Source organism: Ambystoma mexicanum, chromosome 13 (assembly GCF_040938575.1).
Source record: "Ambystoma mexicanum isolate Mex_15411 chromosome 13, UKY_AmexF1_1, whole genome shotgun sequence".
Classification (NCBI taxonomy): domain Eukaryota; kingdom Metazoa; phylum Chordata; class Amphibia; order Caudata; family Ambystomatidae; genus Ambystoma; species Ambystoma mexicanum.
In genome coordinates, this window is record NC_090938.1 from 52,236,005 (window position 1) to 52,253,557 (window position 17,553).

The following is a 17,553-nucleotide window of genomic DNA, read 5'->3' on the forward strand; positions in this document are numbered from 1 at the left end:
TTCTCCTTGTCCTCTTCCTTCTCATCCTCATCGTTTTATTTTTCATCCTCCTCTTTCTTCTTCTCGTCGCCTTCCTTCTCCTTCTCCTCTTCCTTTTTCTTCCCATCCTTGTCCTCTTCCTTCTCCTTCTCTCCACCTTCTCCTCCCCCTCTTTCTTCTCCTTGTCGTCTTCCTTCTCCTCATCCTCTTCCTCGTCCTTTTCCTTGTCATCCTTCTCATCCTCTTCCTTGTCCTTTTCCTTCTCCTTCTTCTTCTTCTTCTTCACCTCATTGTCCTCATCCTTTTTCTTCTCATCCTTGCCCTTTCCCCTTCTCCTTCTCCTTGTCCTCGTCCTTTTCCTTGTCCTCTTCCTTCTCCTTGTCCTATTCCTTCTCCTCGCCCTCTTCCTCTCCTCATCCTCTTCCCTTTCCTCCTCTTCCCCTTCCTTTTCCTTCTCGTCCTCATCCTTTTCCGTCTCATCCTCTTCCTTGTCTTCTCCCTTGTCTTCTTCCTTCTTCTCGTTCTCTTCCTTCTCCTTGTCCTCTTCCACCTCCTTCTCCTTGTCTTCCTTCTATTTGTCCTCTTCTCATATTCAATCCTTTGCCTCATCCTCTTCCTTCGCCTCATCCTCTTCCTTCCCCTTGTCCTATTCCTTTTTCTTCTCATCCATGTCCTCTTCCTCCTCTTTCTCCTTCCTTTTCCTCCTCTTCCTTGTCTTTTCCTTCTCCTTGTCCTCTTACTTTTCCTCATCCTCTTACTTCTCGTCCTCTTCCTCTTCCTTTTCCTGCTTTTCCTTCTTATCCTCGTCTTCCTTCTCCTCGTCCACTTCCTTGTCCTCAGCTTTGTTTTCGCCCTTGTCCTCTTCCTCGTCCGGGTCCTCTTCCTCACCCATGTCCTCTTCTTTGTTCTCTTTCATCTCTGCATCGTCCTTGTTCTCCTTGTCTTCTTCCTTCTCTGCGTCGTCCCCGTTCTCTTTGTCACACTCCTCTTCTCTTTCTTTTTCTTGGCTTTCCTTCTTCCTCTTTTTTTCTCGTTCCTTTTTCCTCCTTTTTCTCATTCCCCATTCCTCCTTTTTACCATTCCTCGTTCTTCCTTTTTCTGTTTCCTTCTCCTCCTCCTCGTCCTTCTCCTTGTTCTCTTCCTTCTCCTTGTCCTCTTCATTCTCCTCATCCTCTTCCTACTCCTTGGCCTATTCCTTCTCCTTGTCCTCGTCCTTTTGTCTTCTCATTTTTGTCCTCTTCCTGTTCTTCTTCTCCTCCTCACCCTCTTCCTTCTATTCGTCCTCTTCTCCTCAGCCACATCCTTCTGCTGCTCATCCTCTTCCTTGTCCTCTTCTTTCTCTTTGTCCTCTTCTTTCTCCTTGACCTCTTCCTTTCCTTCTCCTCATCTTCCTTTTACTCCTCATCCTTTTCCTTCTCCATCGTCCTCGTTCTCCTCCTTGTCCCTCTACTCCTCCTCATCCTTTTTCTTCTCATCCTTGTCCTCTTCCTCCTTTTTCTACTTCACCTTCTCCTTCTCATTCTCCTCATCCTCTTCCTTCTATTGGTCTTCTTCTCCTCTTTATCTTCCTCTTCCTTCTCCTCATCCTCTTCATTCTAATTTTCTTCCTTTTCCTTGTCTTCTTCTTCCCTGTAATTTTCTTTTTCCTTGTCCTCGGCTTTGTTTTTGTCCTCGTCCTTGTCTGTGTCTGCTTACTCATCCGCGTCCTCCTCCTTGTTCTCTTCCTTCTCTGCATCGTCCTTGTCATCCTCTTCCTTCCCCTCGTCCTCTTCCTTCCCCTCGTCCTTGTCCTCATCCTTCTCTGTGTCTCTTTGTCAATCTCCTCTTTTGTTTTCTTGGCTTTCCTTCTTCATTTTCTGCTTCTTCCTCCATTTTCTGGTTCCTCCTTTTTATCGTTCCTCATATCTCCTTTTTCCCATTCCTCGTTCCTCTTTTTTACCATTCCTCTTTCTTGCTTCTTTTTCTGTTTCCTCCTTGCTCCTGTTTATTTCCTCCTTGCTCCTGTTTCTGTTTCCTCCTTGCTCCTGTTTCTGTTTCCTCCTTGCTCCTGTTTATGTTTCCTCCTTGTTTCTGTTTCCTTCTTGTTCCCGTTTCTGTTTCCTTCTTTCTCCTTTTTGTGTTGAAGGAAGTGCAGTTTCCCTGCAGCACTGCCTAAACTGAGCGCTCCTATACTGAATGATTTTCACTTGTGGTTCTGTTGATTTTATTGCAACAAATGGATTTAAACTTTTTTCTTTCAATGCAGTTTTTACAATGTTACTAAGTCCCAGAGTTGAAATACCCACCTCCTGGCACTGGTGGGCATTCTCACCAGCTTGCTGAGAGTTGGGACCCAGAGTGGAGTCTGGTCCCTCAGTAGTAGGTAAACCTTGGTGCAGGGGCACCCACCCATCCACATCTGCTCTGTTCTCATACACAGAAAAAGGATTGGTTCCCTGCATCCCAAATTATAGAGGAGGCATGAACATGCCTCTCATTCATGCAGATTGTTTCGGATGTATTATCCATTTTCAAGGCTCTCAAGCTGTCTTTTTCTCTTGTGGATTCAAATTCTTCAACCAACCTACAAAGTACAGTATAGAGTTGTTACATCACATTCTAATTTATCAATATTCATTAGCACCCTGGTGGGGGGAGCCAGACAATCGGATGGCTAGCAACGTGCGCTTGAACCCCGGGTACAATCCTGCATTCCATGCTGCCTGACGGCTGGCTCCCCTCACCGCCATCTTCACCTCCCACGCACCCCCACTTACCTTATTTTGGCATCGGGGGGCGCCGCTACTGCATTCTCTACTTCCCCTTGTCTTCCGCAGGCCACCATGGAAAGAGAAAAGGGGCTCCGCATGGAGCCTCGCCTTCCCTTTCCATGACAGCCATCTTGGTAAAGGATTTTCCTCCGTACAACGGGATGCAGCACGTAATGCACGGATGATTGGAAACTTCATAGTATAGGGGCGAGATACCAGCCCCAATATTTTTGATTAGCTGCCTGTTTTTGGTGCAGCAAATAGAGGATAGAAGTAACAATTGAATGTTGATGGGACAGAGTCCCATGTTTAATACTATAATGAATGCAGTCCTATCTGTGGCATTCCAAGATGGCCGCCGCACAATACACAATATCACCTAGAATTTGGCAAAAGGCACACAAGAGCCAGTCCGAGCAATAAATCATGGACACTGGGTACCCGACCGATTAAGGCAGTGTGTTGCCTCGTTGTCCGTGGGGCCTGTGAAACTGCAAATCGTAAGTACTGTATGCAAAGAAGAAAAGGGGGGGGGGTATAGACATCAACGCAGTGGATACCTATGTGACACAATCCCGTAGTATTCCAATTAGCTCGAAGCTCTATGAAACACCCCAGCATTGCCCTGGGAGGTCTGGAGAAGTGGATCTGGGGGAGCACTTTCGTCCTTCTTCGTGGGATGTATCATGAATGTGATTCCCATCAGTAAACAGCCGCGACTCATACTTGACTGATGGTGGGCACACACGCAAGCAAATATCGGGTGAATTCAAGAGATTAGTGACTGGCAATTATATGCCAGTGAATATTGATGCATATTAGAATGGGATCTAACACCTCCATACTGTACTTTGTAAGTTGGTTGACGAATTTGAATACACAAGAGAAAAAGACAGCTTGAAAGCCTTGAAAATTGATAACGCATCCGAAACACGTCCGCATTAATGAGTCAGCCATTTGTTTATTTTCTGTAGCGCCTCTTACTGTTAAGCTGTCTGTAGTTAAAAGAACTCCTTGGTCTAAACCACTACATGTGTGATGAGTGTGTTTTATTTTTCTGTGTAAACAAAAGTCTTTCTGAAGAATAATTATTTGTTGGAATCACTGGTCGAAGTGTACGAAAAGAAGTAGTGGAACTATGCTCCCTGATAGTCTGCCCCACTCTCCACAAACCCCATTGCTGTACCCCCTCCCACACACAACCCAAACCCCGAAACAAACACACCTGTTATTTAAGGGAGTGTTCAGTGCCCTGCACTGAAGTGCAAGAATCAACTTCTTCCTACACTTTTATTTTAAAACTAAACCGTTCCAGAACGGTTTCTTTTTAAAATAAAAGGATAGGAACCGTGAAACTTAAAAATAAAAGGTATAGGAGCACCGCTCCCACCCACTTCGACCTCTGGTTGAATACACCTTCAGGGTGGAATTAAACACTAATTTATGTTGAATCTGTTTGAATTCTAAATTTGTGTTATTACAATTTGATGATATTGAGAAACAAGTACCTGGATTGAATATTTGGGTTACCTGTTGGTAACAATAGGCTGTTTTTTGTTCTCATTGTGTTTCCCGTGGCTGGGGGACTATACCCAGTTGGACCTGAACTCGATGGTATCCTCCTCATTCACCTAGTTATGTTTATAGAAAGCTGTTAGTGCACCTCACCTCTTATTGTTCTTCATGTACATGCCTCTATCACCATGAAAATCTGCTTCCGTTAATGGTGTCAATTTTACTTCTAGTCCAGTTGGTTCCACTGTGAACCAAGACTACCACTCCCAGAATGCTTTTTTCTATATGAAATGAAAGATTGAGGACTGGAATCATGACATCAGGATTCCCTCATGTTCCCAAATTGCAATACCTGGATGAATAGGTTTTGGTTTTGCTTTCCAGTGTACAGCGGATCGAAAACTGCCTGGAGAGAATACAGCTTTTATACAAACAGTTCAAGAGGACTCGGCAGCAGCCACGTGAGTAACTGCTTGTGCTTCCGTACATTATGGCAGTGCTTATCCAGATAACATGGCAGGAATTGCCTATATCTCCTAAACATGGGGGCACACCTTCTGGTGAATGCGCTCTGTAATCTGTGTTTTTGATAATGTTTCGGCTCATATTGTGGGCTTCTTCAGGGCTTATGAAATGTTCAGTATCAACTCCCAAGCAAGAACAGAATGTAAACCTGACTTGGCTGCTTACAGGCATTTACAGGCTGTATCCAAATCTACTTGGCTGGGTGTGTGGGGTTTACTTCTTAACCCTTGCAGACCTCCTAACCATTGACCCTGCAGCCCTTTGTATTTCCACTCATCTGGATTGAATCATTTGTAAATAACCAGGGTTTGGAAATTTGGTATGAACTTTGAAATTCTGGGAATTTCGCTGAAAACATTGATTTGATCAACCCCGACTCCCCCAAAGCCGCTCACGATATTAGCTGCGTAAAGGCCCAAACAGTAAAAGGTTCTGTCTTGATGAGAAGAAAGGGTGCACCTTTTTCTAAATGCATGTATTGCGATTTCACCACTTTTGGATGAACAACACTCTGCATACACCCCCATCTCCATACAATAGAACTGTGGTTTATAGGAGAGGCGTAACCACACGGCACTCATTCAATGAACCTTTGATGACCTACAGTTTGCAACTCTGCAGCTTTTGCGTTAACGCACTGAGTACTTCAGATATCTCATTGCATTTAATATTACCTCGGAACACCACCTGAGCCTTGGATCACTCTATTTCAGTATTGCTTTACTTTGTTACTTCTAATGCGCCAACAAACCCGAAGACCTCAGAGCGCACCTGAAACAAAGGACAACGCAAACAACACAAGAAGTCAAGAAAGGGAGATGGGCAGCAAGGAGACTAGAAGAGTCTAATCCACTCCTCTAGCAAAAAAAGAGTTTTAATAGTCGCCGTAAAACGGACCAGACATGTAACAGATCGGAGAGAGGACGCCCGTTCCAGGTGAGGGCAGCCAGACGGGCAAAACTGGTTCCACCATACTTCTTTGGATTATATTGTGGCCCAGTCTTAAGTCAAAGATCATTGGACTGAAGGACCCTCCTAATGGGTGCTAAGCTCAATCATTCCACCAAATATCTAGGGACCAGTCCATTTATTTAAGCACTTAAATGTGAGAGTAGCAGCTCTGTGGCTTGTTCTTTGTGAGACTGGTAACCAGTGCACTTTTCGCAGAGCCAGGCTCCTATGTTGTTGATTCTTCAGCACGAGCACAGCTCGAACAGCTCCATTCTGAATAGTCTGGAGCCTTCTCATAAGGTAACATCCAATAAGCTGTTCCAATGGTCTATCTTTCAGGAAATCGGAGCCAGGGCAAAGATAGTTCTATCCTCAAGAGACAAAAAAGGACGGATTTGGCAGAGAGGATTTTTAAAATGGGTGCACGAGGAGTGTAAATGAGAGACGTGTCTATTAAAAGTCTGCTGAGAATCGAAGTACACACCAAGAGCCTTTACAAAAGGAGATACCTTGATAGAACAACCAGTAATGCAAAAGCGGCCGTTCAAAGATCGAATTTCTTAAGCCTAAGGTCAGAACCTACTATCATCAGCTCTGTTGTGGCATCATTCAATGCAAGAGAGTTTAAGGCTGGGAAGGATAACTCCGGGGCAACGAGCTCACCTGGAAGCCAAAACGACGCAGTGCAACACAGGTTCAATCCCCAGGTCCGCGCTCAGAAACCTCTGGGTATTAAACACGTTATAAATAACCAATTACAATTAAAAGGCCATTCAGGACTGAATGGTGGCATAGATGGAATTAATGGTGATTGTGTCAAGGGCATGATCACCCGTCGACTCAACAAGTACCAGGGTGTTGTATGCGTAGTTGGTATAGCTGACCACCAGGCTGTCCAGTAAGTCAAACAATGGCCTTGTATAGATGTTAAACATGGTGCGGGGCAGGGCAGCCACAAGTCCTGTGGGACACCACAGGTAAGTTGAGTTGATTGAGCCTGGAAATCACCACCACCACTCTTGCTCTCCACGGACCCATAAAGGGGTTTATCCAATTCGTGGCTGACTCACTGCATTGTCCCACATCACCCTGTCTTTTTATAAGCAGTGCATGATCGACCAGGTCGAAAGTGACTGATAAATCGAAAAGCAGCAATGCAGCCGTTTGACCTTGGTCACTAATCTCAAGAATATTCGATTTTAGGTCCAGAAGAGCTGTCTCCGAACCAATGTTGGACCTAAAACTAGGTTGGCAGTTTCCTAGAATCACGTGATTTTCACAAAGCTTGCATTTGAGCATATAGCACTTTATCCAAAGTCTTTAACAAAAAAAATGCACATTTGTGATCGGACGAAAGTCCCCTGCTATTGCTGGATCAAGACTGTCCTTTTTGTTAAAGTGGGGGTAATCCATGCCTCTTTTAACACAACAGGAATGGAGGACTCCAGAAACGAGGCCTTAATAATCCTGGTAATCCAGGGAGTAAGAGGCTCTGAGTACTTAATAATACTCGCTGGACATACGTCCACCAGGCACGAAGTATCTTTCGTACCCTTTAAGATGGAATACATTTCGGACTTGATGGACTGAGAATAATGAGGGACCCAGGGAAAATCCATCCCCTGATGGAGCATCCGACGATGCCTGTATGATGGCTAGTTGCCCATTAGGAGGATTTAATATCTTTAAACTTTAAGGAGACTTAATGATGATCTTTAGAAGAAAATGTGTCTACACATATGAACAATGACTCTTTATTAATTCTGATTTCACGCCTGGCTTTATTTGCATTAAATTCATCCTTAAATAGTTTCATATTTTCTTTGTTCCAGGGTTGATGTACAACGATGAACAAATTCACAAGCTGGATAAGTAAGTAAGAACAAACTCATGGGAGACAGTTCCAATCACATCTCTTAACTTGTTGTATCCCTAGAGGTAGAGTTATTTATTTATTTTTTTTTGTTAGTAACTATACTCTGTGAGGAAGTAAGGTGTTTGGAGGGTGTAAAAGCACCGGAAGGTACTCCTTTCAGCATCCCATGAAGATGAAAATCTGAATTTCTTCTTAACGGGTTCATACCATTGACCTGGAGGTTGCATGCCAATCTCTGCCACACGTTTGTATCCCACTGAGCTACCTTGACAGCAGATGCCATTAATGACCGAGACCAGGTTAACTGCATGAGTCGAGAGTGTACTCGCGACACTGCAATAAACGCGGCGCCTTCCCACTCGATTTAAGTGTAGGAAAGAGAGCAATTTGAAGCCTAGGCAGAAATATGCCTTTAGGCAGGGGGCTCTGGAATGGAAAATGTGTTGCTGAGTTGCCAAACGTTAATGAGCGACAGCATTTTGCTTCTGGGAGGCATGTGGCTAAACGTTATGTTTCCTCCAAACGCACATTTTAGGGTGAATTTAGGAATGCTGGTGAAAAAGGTTTTGTCTGTCTTCCAAGATGACTGCGTGCAGAAGTACAAGACCCTCCTCTCGTCCCACAGCAGCAGGACCAGGTACTGCCACCTTTCGTGGGTGGGTGGGTGGGTAGGGAAACGGTACATTCACAAGACTCGTTCAGTGTGGGAATTTGGCTGAAGTGTTTCACGCTATTGACATGTTAACCCGCTTCAAATATCTAATCATATAATAAGAGGCCAGAGCTATGTTTGCCCGATGCAGTTGCTTTGCCTGTTGCCAGCGCTAGAGGGCGCTGTTGCCTTAGGATATATAGAGAGAATGCCAATTCGCACTGCTTTGCCTGTTGCCACCGCTAGAGGGAGCTGTTGCCTTAGGATATATAGAGAGACAATGCCAATTAGCATAGCTTCGCCTATTGTTGCCATGAGAGGGAGCTGCTGGCTTAGGATATGTAGAGACAATGTCACTTTGCATAGCTTCTTTGCATAGCTTCACCTGTTGTCGCCACTCGAGGGAGCTATAGGCTTAGGATACATAGAGACAATGCCACATTGCATAGCTTCACCTGTTGTCGCCACTAGAGGGAGCTATAGGCTTAGGATATATAGAGAGAATGCCAATTTGCACTGCTTTGCCTGTTGCCACCGCTAGAGGGAGCTGTTGATTTAGGATGTAGAGAGACAATGAAAATTAGCATAGCTTCGCCTGTTGTCACCGCCAGAGGGAGCTGCTGGCTTAGGATATATAGAGACAGTGGCAATTCTCATAGCTTCACATGTTTGTTGTCACTGCTAGATGGAGCTGTTGCCTTGGGATATATATAGTGATCCTACTGTGTCAAAGAAAACCTGCACTGTGGCCCTTGTACACCGGCCTGTATCCTGGTATTATATAAATGCAGATTTGTTGTATAGTTTATGGCCATGTATTCTGGTCAAATCTAGCCATGAAGGGGTTCGGGTGACACAGCAAAGCATCAGGCTGTAGGGCCAGTGTTTTGTGTATCCCACCTGAGCCCCTCGTTACATTGGAGGGCCATTGTGCACGGCACGGGCATCCGAAATGGATTTGTGGTGTTGTTGCGTATTATTATGATGTAAATTGCCCTCACAATGACTAAAATCCTTAACTCAGGAGGTCGATCTTCAAATAAAAAGCTTCCCACCTAATGACACAAAGTATTTGATGTCATTATTGTTGTCAAATTCAATTTTCACTTGCAAGAGGCGGCCATTTTCTTTTTAAAGGGCTCAGTTGCATTTTGTTCCGCGTGCCACCGATTTGTTTCCGTACAGGAAAGTGATTCTTGAAAGGGGGAGTTCACACTATTTGATAGATTGCATACATTAGATCTCATTTGTTGTTAAATGCGCCCCCTCCCCACCGAAGACTTGTTCACTTAAAAAAGAGCCGTTTTTAAAAGGATTTGGTCTGAAGACAGAAGTACTGGCTTTGCTGGTCTGTCTGCAGAGTGATGGGGCCAGCTGACCAGTCTGATATTGAATGTAATCGTCATCCAGTGACGTCATCTCTGTGGAGAATGCATCATTCTTCGCAGGGTGACGTCATCCCTGTGACTCGGGTTTTGCAACCACTCTGCAGTAAACTTAGCCAAATGGGCATTGTCTGATGGGAATGCAGTGGGAATTCCCACCGGTGCTCAGCGGGTGCAGCTTTATTGGTTGTGAAACTGCGTGTATGGGCGGGTGTTTCCCCCAAATCCCCTCCGCCCCCCCCCATCATAATCCATCTTTTTTGTGATTGGTTAATGCTGTCATTTTTTACTTCTCCTGATACAACTCTAAAGACACAGCACATGAAACGTTCATCTTGTCCCTTTGTAATATTTTAATGGGTGCTCATGTTTGTATTTACCTGGAAATGTTTCCTGAACTAGGTGTATTCCTAACCACCCGCCCCCCCCCCCCCACACACGTACTGGACTCACTCATTTGTTGTCCAGCCTAAAGGTTACCACTTCCCTGATTCCACCTGACCCCTTCTCCTCCTAGGGCAGTGGTCTGCAACGTTTGGTTCCCCAGATGTTTTGGACTACAATTGCCAGGATACCTGGCTATTGACTATGCTGTTTAGGGATGATGGGAGTTGTAGTCAAAACATCTGGAGACAGACAAACGTTGCAGACCCCTTTCTAGGGTGACTGGTTCTTTGTTGCTCAGTAGATGTGTGTGAAGACTGAGCTCTAGCCAGGTGTCTTACTGCCCCCTTCAGGAGAAGAACGTTACTGCAGAGCAAGTTTGGAAGTCATGACTCTCCATTGAGCCTTCGTTGGAGAGCCCCCCCCTTCAGAAGCCTCCAAAGTCCTCCTTCAGTCCAATGCATGTTCATGCCAGAGGGGCCAAAGCCATCCCAAAAGGATTGCCAGAAGCATGCAAGAGTTGCACTCAGTAAGGAGCCTACGGGCTGAAGCCCACCCACCGCGTGTTTCTCTGTACCCTACCCCTAAAGGCTGGGCGATAACGGGTGCAGATGCAGTCCTACCTCACCCCTAATAACTGCCCATGCCCCTTCAATGGAAGGCACTACTGCCCTGCTGTAACTCGTGCCCCATTGCCTGTATTCCTATTAACCTACTATTGTGAAGCACCCCTCTGCATCCTCAAAAATGAGTCAGAGCTCAATAAAACCCCAATATAAAAATATATTGAGATGATGGTCCATATCCCAAACCTTGAACCATAGGTCGTGCCCCCCCCACCCACCTTATCCCACGTGCATGCTCTTAAGCCCACAATCCCTGTTTTCACTGGCTGCCCAAACTCAGCCATTTGTTTGCCCTTTTCGTACACCTAGCGCCCTGAAGCTACGAGGGGTTATTTTAACTCTACATTTAGCACACCATGAAAGGGAGACAAGTACAAAGCAATGTGATGCATAAGGCGGGTGTGGGGGGGGGGGAGGGACACCTGGCGACGACCACCATTTTGTAACTTGTTTTCTATGCTCTGCCCTTCTCCAGAACCTTGTCTGACATCCGGAAGCATCTGAGGCAGGCGAACGCCACCATTACGGCTTTGAACGCGGAAATGGTCGCCTGCCAGTGTTGCCTGAACAACGTATGCGTTGATCTTTTATTTGTGGTGATAGTTGTCTTACTTGATGCTCTAACGCGCATGCTCACACACGTGTGGTTGGTTTGTTTTCGCCCACTTAGGCTCACGCTTGAGATGCTCGCGTCCTCATCCCTGCGGACGCCCTACTGTTCAGTCGCCTCTCCTTGTACCCCTCTTCGGCGAGGATGATAAAAGGGCCATTGGAACATGCTTGCTACCCTCCCCTCCTCCTGGGTGGAAAGCAGAATCGGCTTTTGTATAACCACACTGACTGTTGCCTATACATCTTTCTGCAAGACGCTGCAGAGTACCCTAAAATCCGTGCAAAATGAAGACTTCCGGTTTTACTGGGTGTATTGTTATACGGATTAGTATATGGCCTGGGGCGCCCTGGTGGATTGGTTTCCACTGATGGGTGATGTTGGCCGTGCCAGGGCTGTTTCTCTATTAGATTTCTTGACAGGTTCCTATGCTGCTGGCCCTGATCATATAACAAAGAACTACGGGTTTGCATGCAGGCACCATACTGTAGTCTCTCTACACTGAAAGACCCCCCTGGCCTTCATAAAGTCACTTAACCCTAGGCTGATCGAGACCACAACAGAGAAACTAGCATGGTTATTTACGCTCCAAAATCTGGAACCATCTTTTGGTTGGTACAACGCACTCTAACCGTTACTCCGAGACCCCGACCCACTAAGGTGAACACTGCAAAGACGAGTGCACTAGTGGCTGAGCTCAATAGAGTCTAAGTGTCCTCCAAAACAGAAATGAGACATCCGTGCCACCCCTTGTGCACAGCCCAGGGCTATGACCAACATAACATCTAGTGCGTCCTCCATGACTGACGTGGGACGTCAACACTACCCTGGGAACAGCACGTGGCTTAGGCCAACCATTAAACGGAGAACTCTGCAATTTGCTCAGCCACAGTCAAGTGCCCTCCACACCAGACACAGGAGATGAAGTCTTCTAGTCTCCTGTAACTTCACTGTTGTGCCCACCTGTTGGCCAAAAGCCTGAGGCGATGACTGTTCCCATCAACTATGCACTCAAGACTTAGTTCCGCTTCATTCCCTCAACTCAAGCAACCACCCGACATACAGGGAGAAAGGAACTCTTCGGACCATTTACACGGCTGCCTAGCGCCTGGGAGCGCCCGCACCGCCACACAAATCCCTGCAGAACCAGGGGAGCTGGGGAGATCTCGATGCGCAGTTCCACAGCTCTCCAGTCACATTAGATACCTACACCGCCATCTTCCCGACCAGTGCCTCCCCCGGTATACCATCAGTGGGAGCGAAATCAACATTAGCCCTTTCCCTCTGGAAAGACCGAAACCCAAGTGTCACTGCAACAAACTACCTACATACCCACAGAAACCCAGGAATCCGGTCCTTCTGTCCTGCACCCATCAACACCTTAGGACCGGTGCCCACTCTATGTAAGACCACCTTACATTGCAGGATATGCCATACTGGCAGGCTTAGGAGCGGCAACCCAGATAGGGTATTACATGCGGTCCAAATATGGACATACCATGGCAAAAGCTAACATATGAAAACCATACTCTGTACACTTGCATACAGCACTAGGTTGCAACATGACTAGCTAGTTTTTGACCGCTATAAACAAATATTTATTTCACGTTGCCTTTAACTGCCCCCTACCCTTACTCTTCTGTGCATTAGGCTGGCTCGATACTCTAGAATGTCACTGGTCCTCCCTTACCCCAGACAGGCAAGTGGGCAAGGTTCAGTCTAACATACACATACACTAATTAACAGCTTCTGTATAATTGCTTTTTTAAACTGCTTTTTGCCATGTTAGAGAGGTGTTCAGGCAGCAGTAGCAGTAGAGTGTTTAATGCATGTTGTGAGGATAATGCACACTTCCGTTTGCCTACCTTTGGCAGTGCATTTATTGCCCTTTGGTTATCCAGTCCCGGTTACTCCAGCAATGCCCAAGTAAGACAGTAAATAGTAAATGGCAATCTTTCCATTTGGTTATCCAGTCAGGATACTCCAGCAATGCCTAAGTAAGACAGTAAATAGTAAATGGCAATCTTTCCATTTGGTTATCCAGTCAGGATACTCCAGCAATGCCTAAGTAAGACAATAAATAGTAAATGGCAATCTTTCCATTTGGTTATCCAGTCCGGTTACTCCAGCAATGCCTAAGTAAGACAGTAAATAGTAAATGCCAATCTTTCCATTTGGTTATCCAGTCCGGTTACTCCAGCAATGCCTAAGTAAGACAGTAAATGCCAATCTTTCCCTGCAGGTCCTGGACAGATTTCCTCAGAGGTTACACCAGCTGAATCTGATGCGACCATCCGTCCCGTCTGTTCCAGTGCATCTCAGCCAAACTCACCAGGACCTGGCACAGAGGTAGGACTATAAGGGACCTGTGGAATATGGGGGCTGGTGTTTCATGGGGGTAAATTGGCAGAATGTCTTCAGGACAATATATCAGTGGTGCAGGACATAGTCTGTCTCCAGCTTTTGCTACCCAGTGGCGCTTTGTTGTGTTATGTTACAAATATATCATACTGTGCCAAATCACCACGGTAGTGGTCTCAAAGCTCACAGACTTTTATCTTGAGGTGTGCGTATTTTGCCCGGCTGGGTTTACCATATGGTACTCTGCAGAGGAAAGAAAAAGGGTAGGAGTGAACCAATGGGGAGAGAGGGTTACAGATGAAACAAACGGCGGGTTGAAATGGAGGTAGGCCAAGTTAAGGGGAAAGCAGAACACATTTAAGGATTGCAGAAATTAGGAGTTCTAAGGTGCTGGGAGGAGAAGCCAGTGTTTGCATGAAAACCGTTTGAGGGAGGAAAGGTAATTACAAACAATAGTGTGTGGCTGGGTTCTGCACACATTGCCCTGCAACAGACCCTCAAAGCATTCCAGCTTTTTTTGATGGTAAGTATGTGAAATTCCACCCCAAAACGGACTCCAAAATAGTCCTAAGACTGTGAAGGCTAGTGGCTAATACTGGGCAGGGAAGAAAATAGCGTTCACGGACATGGGGGGGGGGTTTAACAATCCGCCCTCCTGAGCTTTGGTACGGCTACAGGCTGTTAAACCCCATGCCTGCCCTCCAGCCGGGGCGTGAAAGCTACTTGCACCCCGGATTTACCGGGGTGTGGATCTTTTATTATTTTTTTTTTTTTATCCTTCTGACTGTAGATGAGCTCAGCGCAAGCCCATCAGAGGAAAAGAAAAGTTAAAAAAATAGCCGCTGTCATTAAAATAGAAAAGGGACTTTGTGCCTTTTTGGATAACGGCAGCCATGGAAAGCATGTTCCAAAATGGCCACTGTCATCCACAAAGGGACCAAGTGTCTTTTTCTATTTTAATGGCGGCGGCCAGACAGGAGGGGACTAGAGTGCAAGGGTCTGGTCCCACATTCAAGTTGGAGTGGGGTGAAGGGGAATTGGGTTTTTCTAATGTGGAGAAACGGGGAGAGGAAAAGGTTAAAAAACTGCCACCCAGAGAAGGGCCTCGGGTGGCTGGAACAGCAGGCTAGAATTGGCTGCAGGCCCTTCCCCCGGATGCGGATAGACTGTGTGTAAGGCAATGCAGACAGAGGCAAACTGGGACAGTAGAGAGTGTTGTGACGGCCAGCCTTCCTGCGGCATGTTGTTGTCGGGCGAGCATGTCTTCGTTTCTCAGGGATGGTCCGGCCTTGGTGTCTTACAGTGTAATGCCAGGGTGCCCTTGCTAGTCGGGGTGTGTTGAAACCATACACCTGGGAAGAGTAGAGCAAGTGGCATTCCTCTGAACTTGCTGGGCGCCGAGCCACCGTGATTGGCCGGGTCTTGTAGAGTGAGAAGCTGGTGGGAGGAACTATGGGCACTATTAAATGAGAGCAAGTTCTGAACTGTCTCCTATGTGAGCAAAGCCACAGATTGGGCTTTTGGAAGTTCTGGAAGCGTGCAAGGAACATTTTGGGTGATGGTTACAGTGGCGAGGGGTGTAGAATGGCTCACGAGCTTAAGTTCGGCAGCTCTTCTGGGAGTCAATTGACATAATCCAGCCTTGTCTACCCATCTCAACGTAGGTTGCGCGCACTTTGTCTGATGAAAAAGAATAGACCGGGTGTTCGTGGGCTCAACAGGGGTGCAGAGTCTGCTTAGCCTTAGCTGATTCAATTAGCACGTCTATTTTGTATGTTACGCCCTTTTCATGAACTGACTGCTAATTGTGTGTATTTTGTAATTGCGTTTTTTGTGGAGTCCTTTGTGTCAAGTGCCACTGCTTCGAGACACGTGCCGGTTTTGCGCATAGCAGGGGGTAAATGGGAAATACCACAAGAAAATATGACAAGTATAACCTGCCATGATGTCAACTAACAAGCTTGTGTGAAAACGGGCATGGCCATGTGTGGTCCACAAAGGTACAGACACGAACATGGGAATAAACAGTCTTTATTCACAACAAAATGGGACGGAATTCGTATTAGAAACTTTCCTGGCTTATAATTCATCAAATCCTTTCCGTCTGGTGGTAGAAAAAGGCTTTGTCAAAAGGTGTGCAAGGATTTAGTTGCAAATCCGTGACACTAAAATGTGATTCAGAGCGGCGGTGGCCCTCCCCTGGTGCCCACTCCGCCCCCCAGCCTCCCTCTTGTGCCCTACTATCCACCTCCCTCGGTCACCAAAAGCTACCTGCGCTACTGACCTTCGTGTCACCTCTCCTATAGTTGTTGGAGGTCCCCTCCTCCAGTACCTGCAGCCGCCGCCGCTGCTGTCTTGGCCATGAGGTGCAATACCAGCTGTAGCTTGGCATGAAGGGTGGTCTGGCCTCCAGTTTCCACAGAGGAGATTGTGAGGGTCTTATCACACCCCTTCCTTGGGGTGCTCATATTTACCCACTGCTCTCTTGCACGGCACTGTTTTGGGACCCTGCACTGTTTTGGGACCCTGCACTGTTTTGGGACCCTGCACTGTTTTGGGACCCTGCCCTGTTTTGGACCCTGCCCTGTTTTGGACCCTGCACTGTTTTGGACCCTGCACATGGTGATTCCCAGTAGCACCGTGGGCTTCGCCCCTTCAGATTTGAGTTTCAGCAGTACCCATCTCTTTGGTCAATGCGTGTGGTCTCGTGCCTTCCTAATCTGCCTAGTTCTTTTTGAGTGCATTGAAAGTTTAGAATAATTAAGTAGACATTACAGCAGGTTGCATGAAAAGTGAGGGCCATCATAGTTATTATGATCATTGAGGATGCTGTAGTTAACTACATTGCAATGCCACCCTAGCAGGGACTGCCACCCTAGCAGGGACTGCCACCAAAAACACGAACAAGCTCCAACTGCTCCAAAACCACGCCCTCAGAGCAGTCTGGGGCTTGAAGCGTTCCAACCACATCTCCCACATCAGACGGGAGGCACACTGGCTTCCCATCGAAGCCTGCATCGAGTTCAAACTCCTTTCCATGACCTACCGTTGCGTACACAACACTGCCCGCCCCTCACCTCACCTACTGTATCACCCAATATGCACAATCTCCGCTCTTCCACCACATCAGCCTTGGACATACCTAGATTTGCCAGAAAGAGGGCTGGGGGCTCCTGCTTCCCCACCATCGCTCCCACACTCTGGAACGCTCTCCCTCAGCAGATCCAAGACGGACCTGCCCACGCACTCTTCCGTAAGAAAGTAAAAACCTCAGTGTTCAACAAATCTCTGTAAACAAATTCGGACTGCCCTATCTACTATGAACTTGACTCATGGTCTATGATGTAATGTAACTACCATACTGTTTGTAACTCACGACCTATGGTACCATTTAAATACCATACTCTTTCCACCTAGTCCTAACTATGTACCTTTAGTGCCGTGATACCTCCGGGTTTGGGCGCTACCAACAAATAAAATAAAATGAATACATACATACAATATTCTATATAATAAACGTCATAATAATATTAAGTAAAAACATAGCCTGGTTTAGGACAAACTGGGGAGGACAGACAGGACACTTTAAGGGAAGAATGGGGAGAGGGAAGAGCAATAAAAGGAGCATTTCATGTTAAGTCATCGTTAAAGGCATTCCATTTGTTATGAAACTTAGGTAAAGTTTTTGTTGAAAAGGCATTCATTTTTTTTTTATTCTATGAAAAGAGAAAGCTGAGTTCCACCATAAATTAGAAATGTTCGAGCATTTTTCCAATTAGACCAAATAAGATGGAAGGCAATATATATCAGACAATTAAATACATCAGATGAAGTGATATGATATGATATGATAGGTTGTTTATTACATAATGTGAGAGGATCCTGAAGCGAAAACAAATGTGCAAGCATTTCCATATGAGTCCAAAATGGAAAAACAAA

At 46.2% G+C, this 17,553-nt stretch overlaps 1 protein-coding gene across 3 annotated transcripts in view; it reads left to right on the forward strand.

Moving 5' to 3' along the window:
• The window catches only part of IKBKE (inhibitor of nuclear factor kappa B kinase subunit epsilon), a 169,277-nt gene that overhangs the window by 133,604 nt on the left and 18,120 nt on the right, over positions 1 to 17,553 (forward strand). For all 3 annotated transcript variants that reach the window (XM_069633177.1, XM_069633176.1, XM_069633178.1), the window contains 5 exons: positions 4,629 to 4,705; positions 7,553 to 7,592; positions 8,132 to 8,233; positions 11,119 to 11,215; positions 13,496 to 13,602. In XM_069633177.1, the coding sequence (XP_069489278.1) occupies positions 4,629 to 4,705; positions 7,553 to 7,592; positions 8,132 to 8,233; positions 11,119 to 11,215; positions 13,496 to 13,602 (423 nt within the window). The remainder of the gene's footprint in view (positions 1 to 4,628; positions 4,706 to 7,552; positions 7,593 to 8,131; positions 8,234 to 11,118; positions 11,216 to 13,495; positions 13,603 to 17,553) is intronic.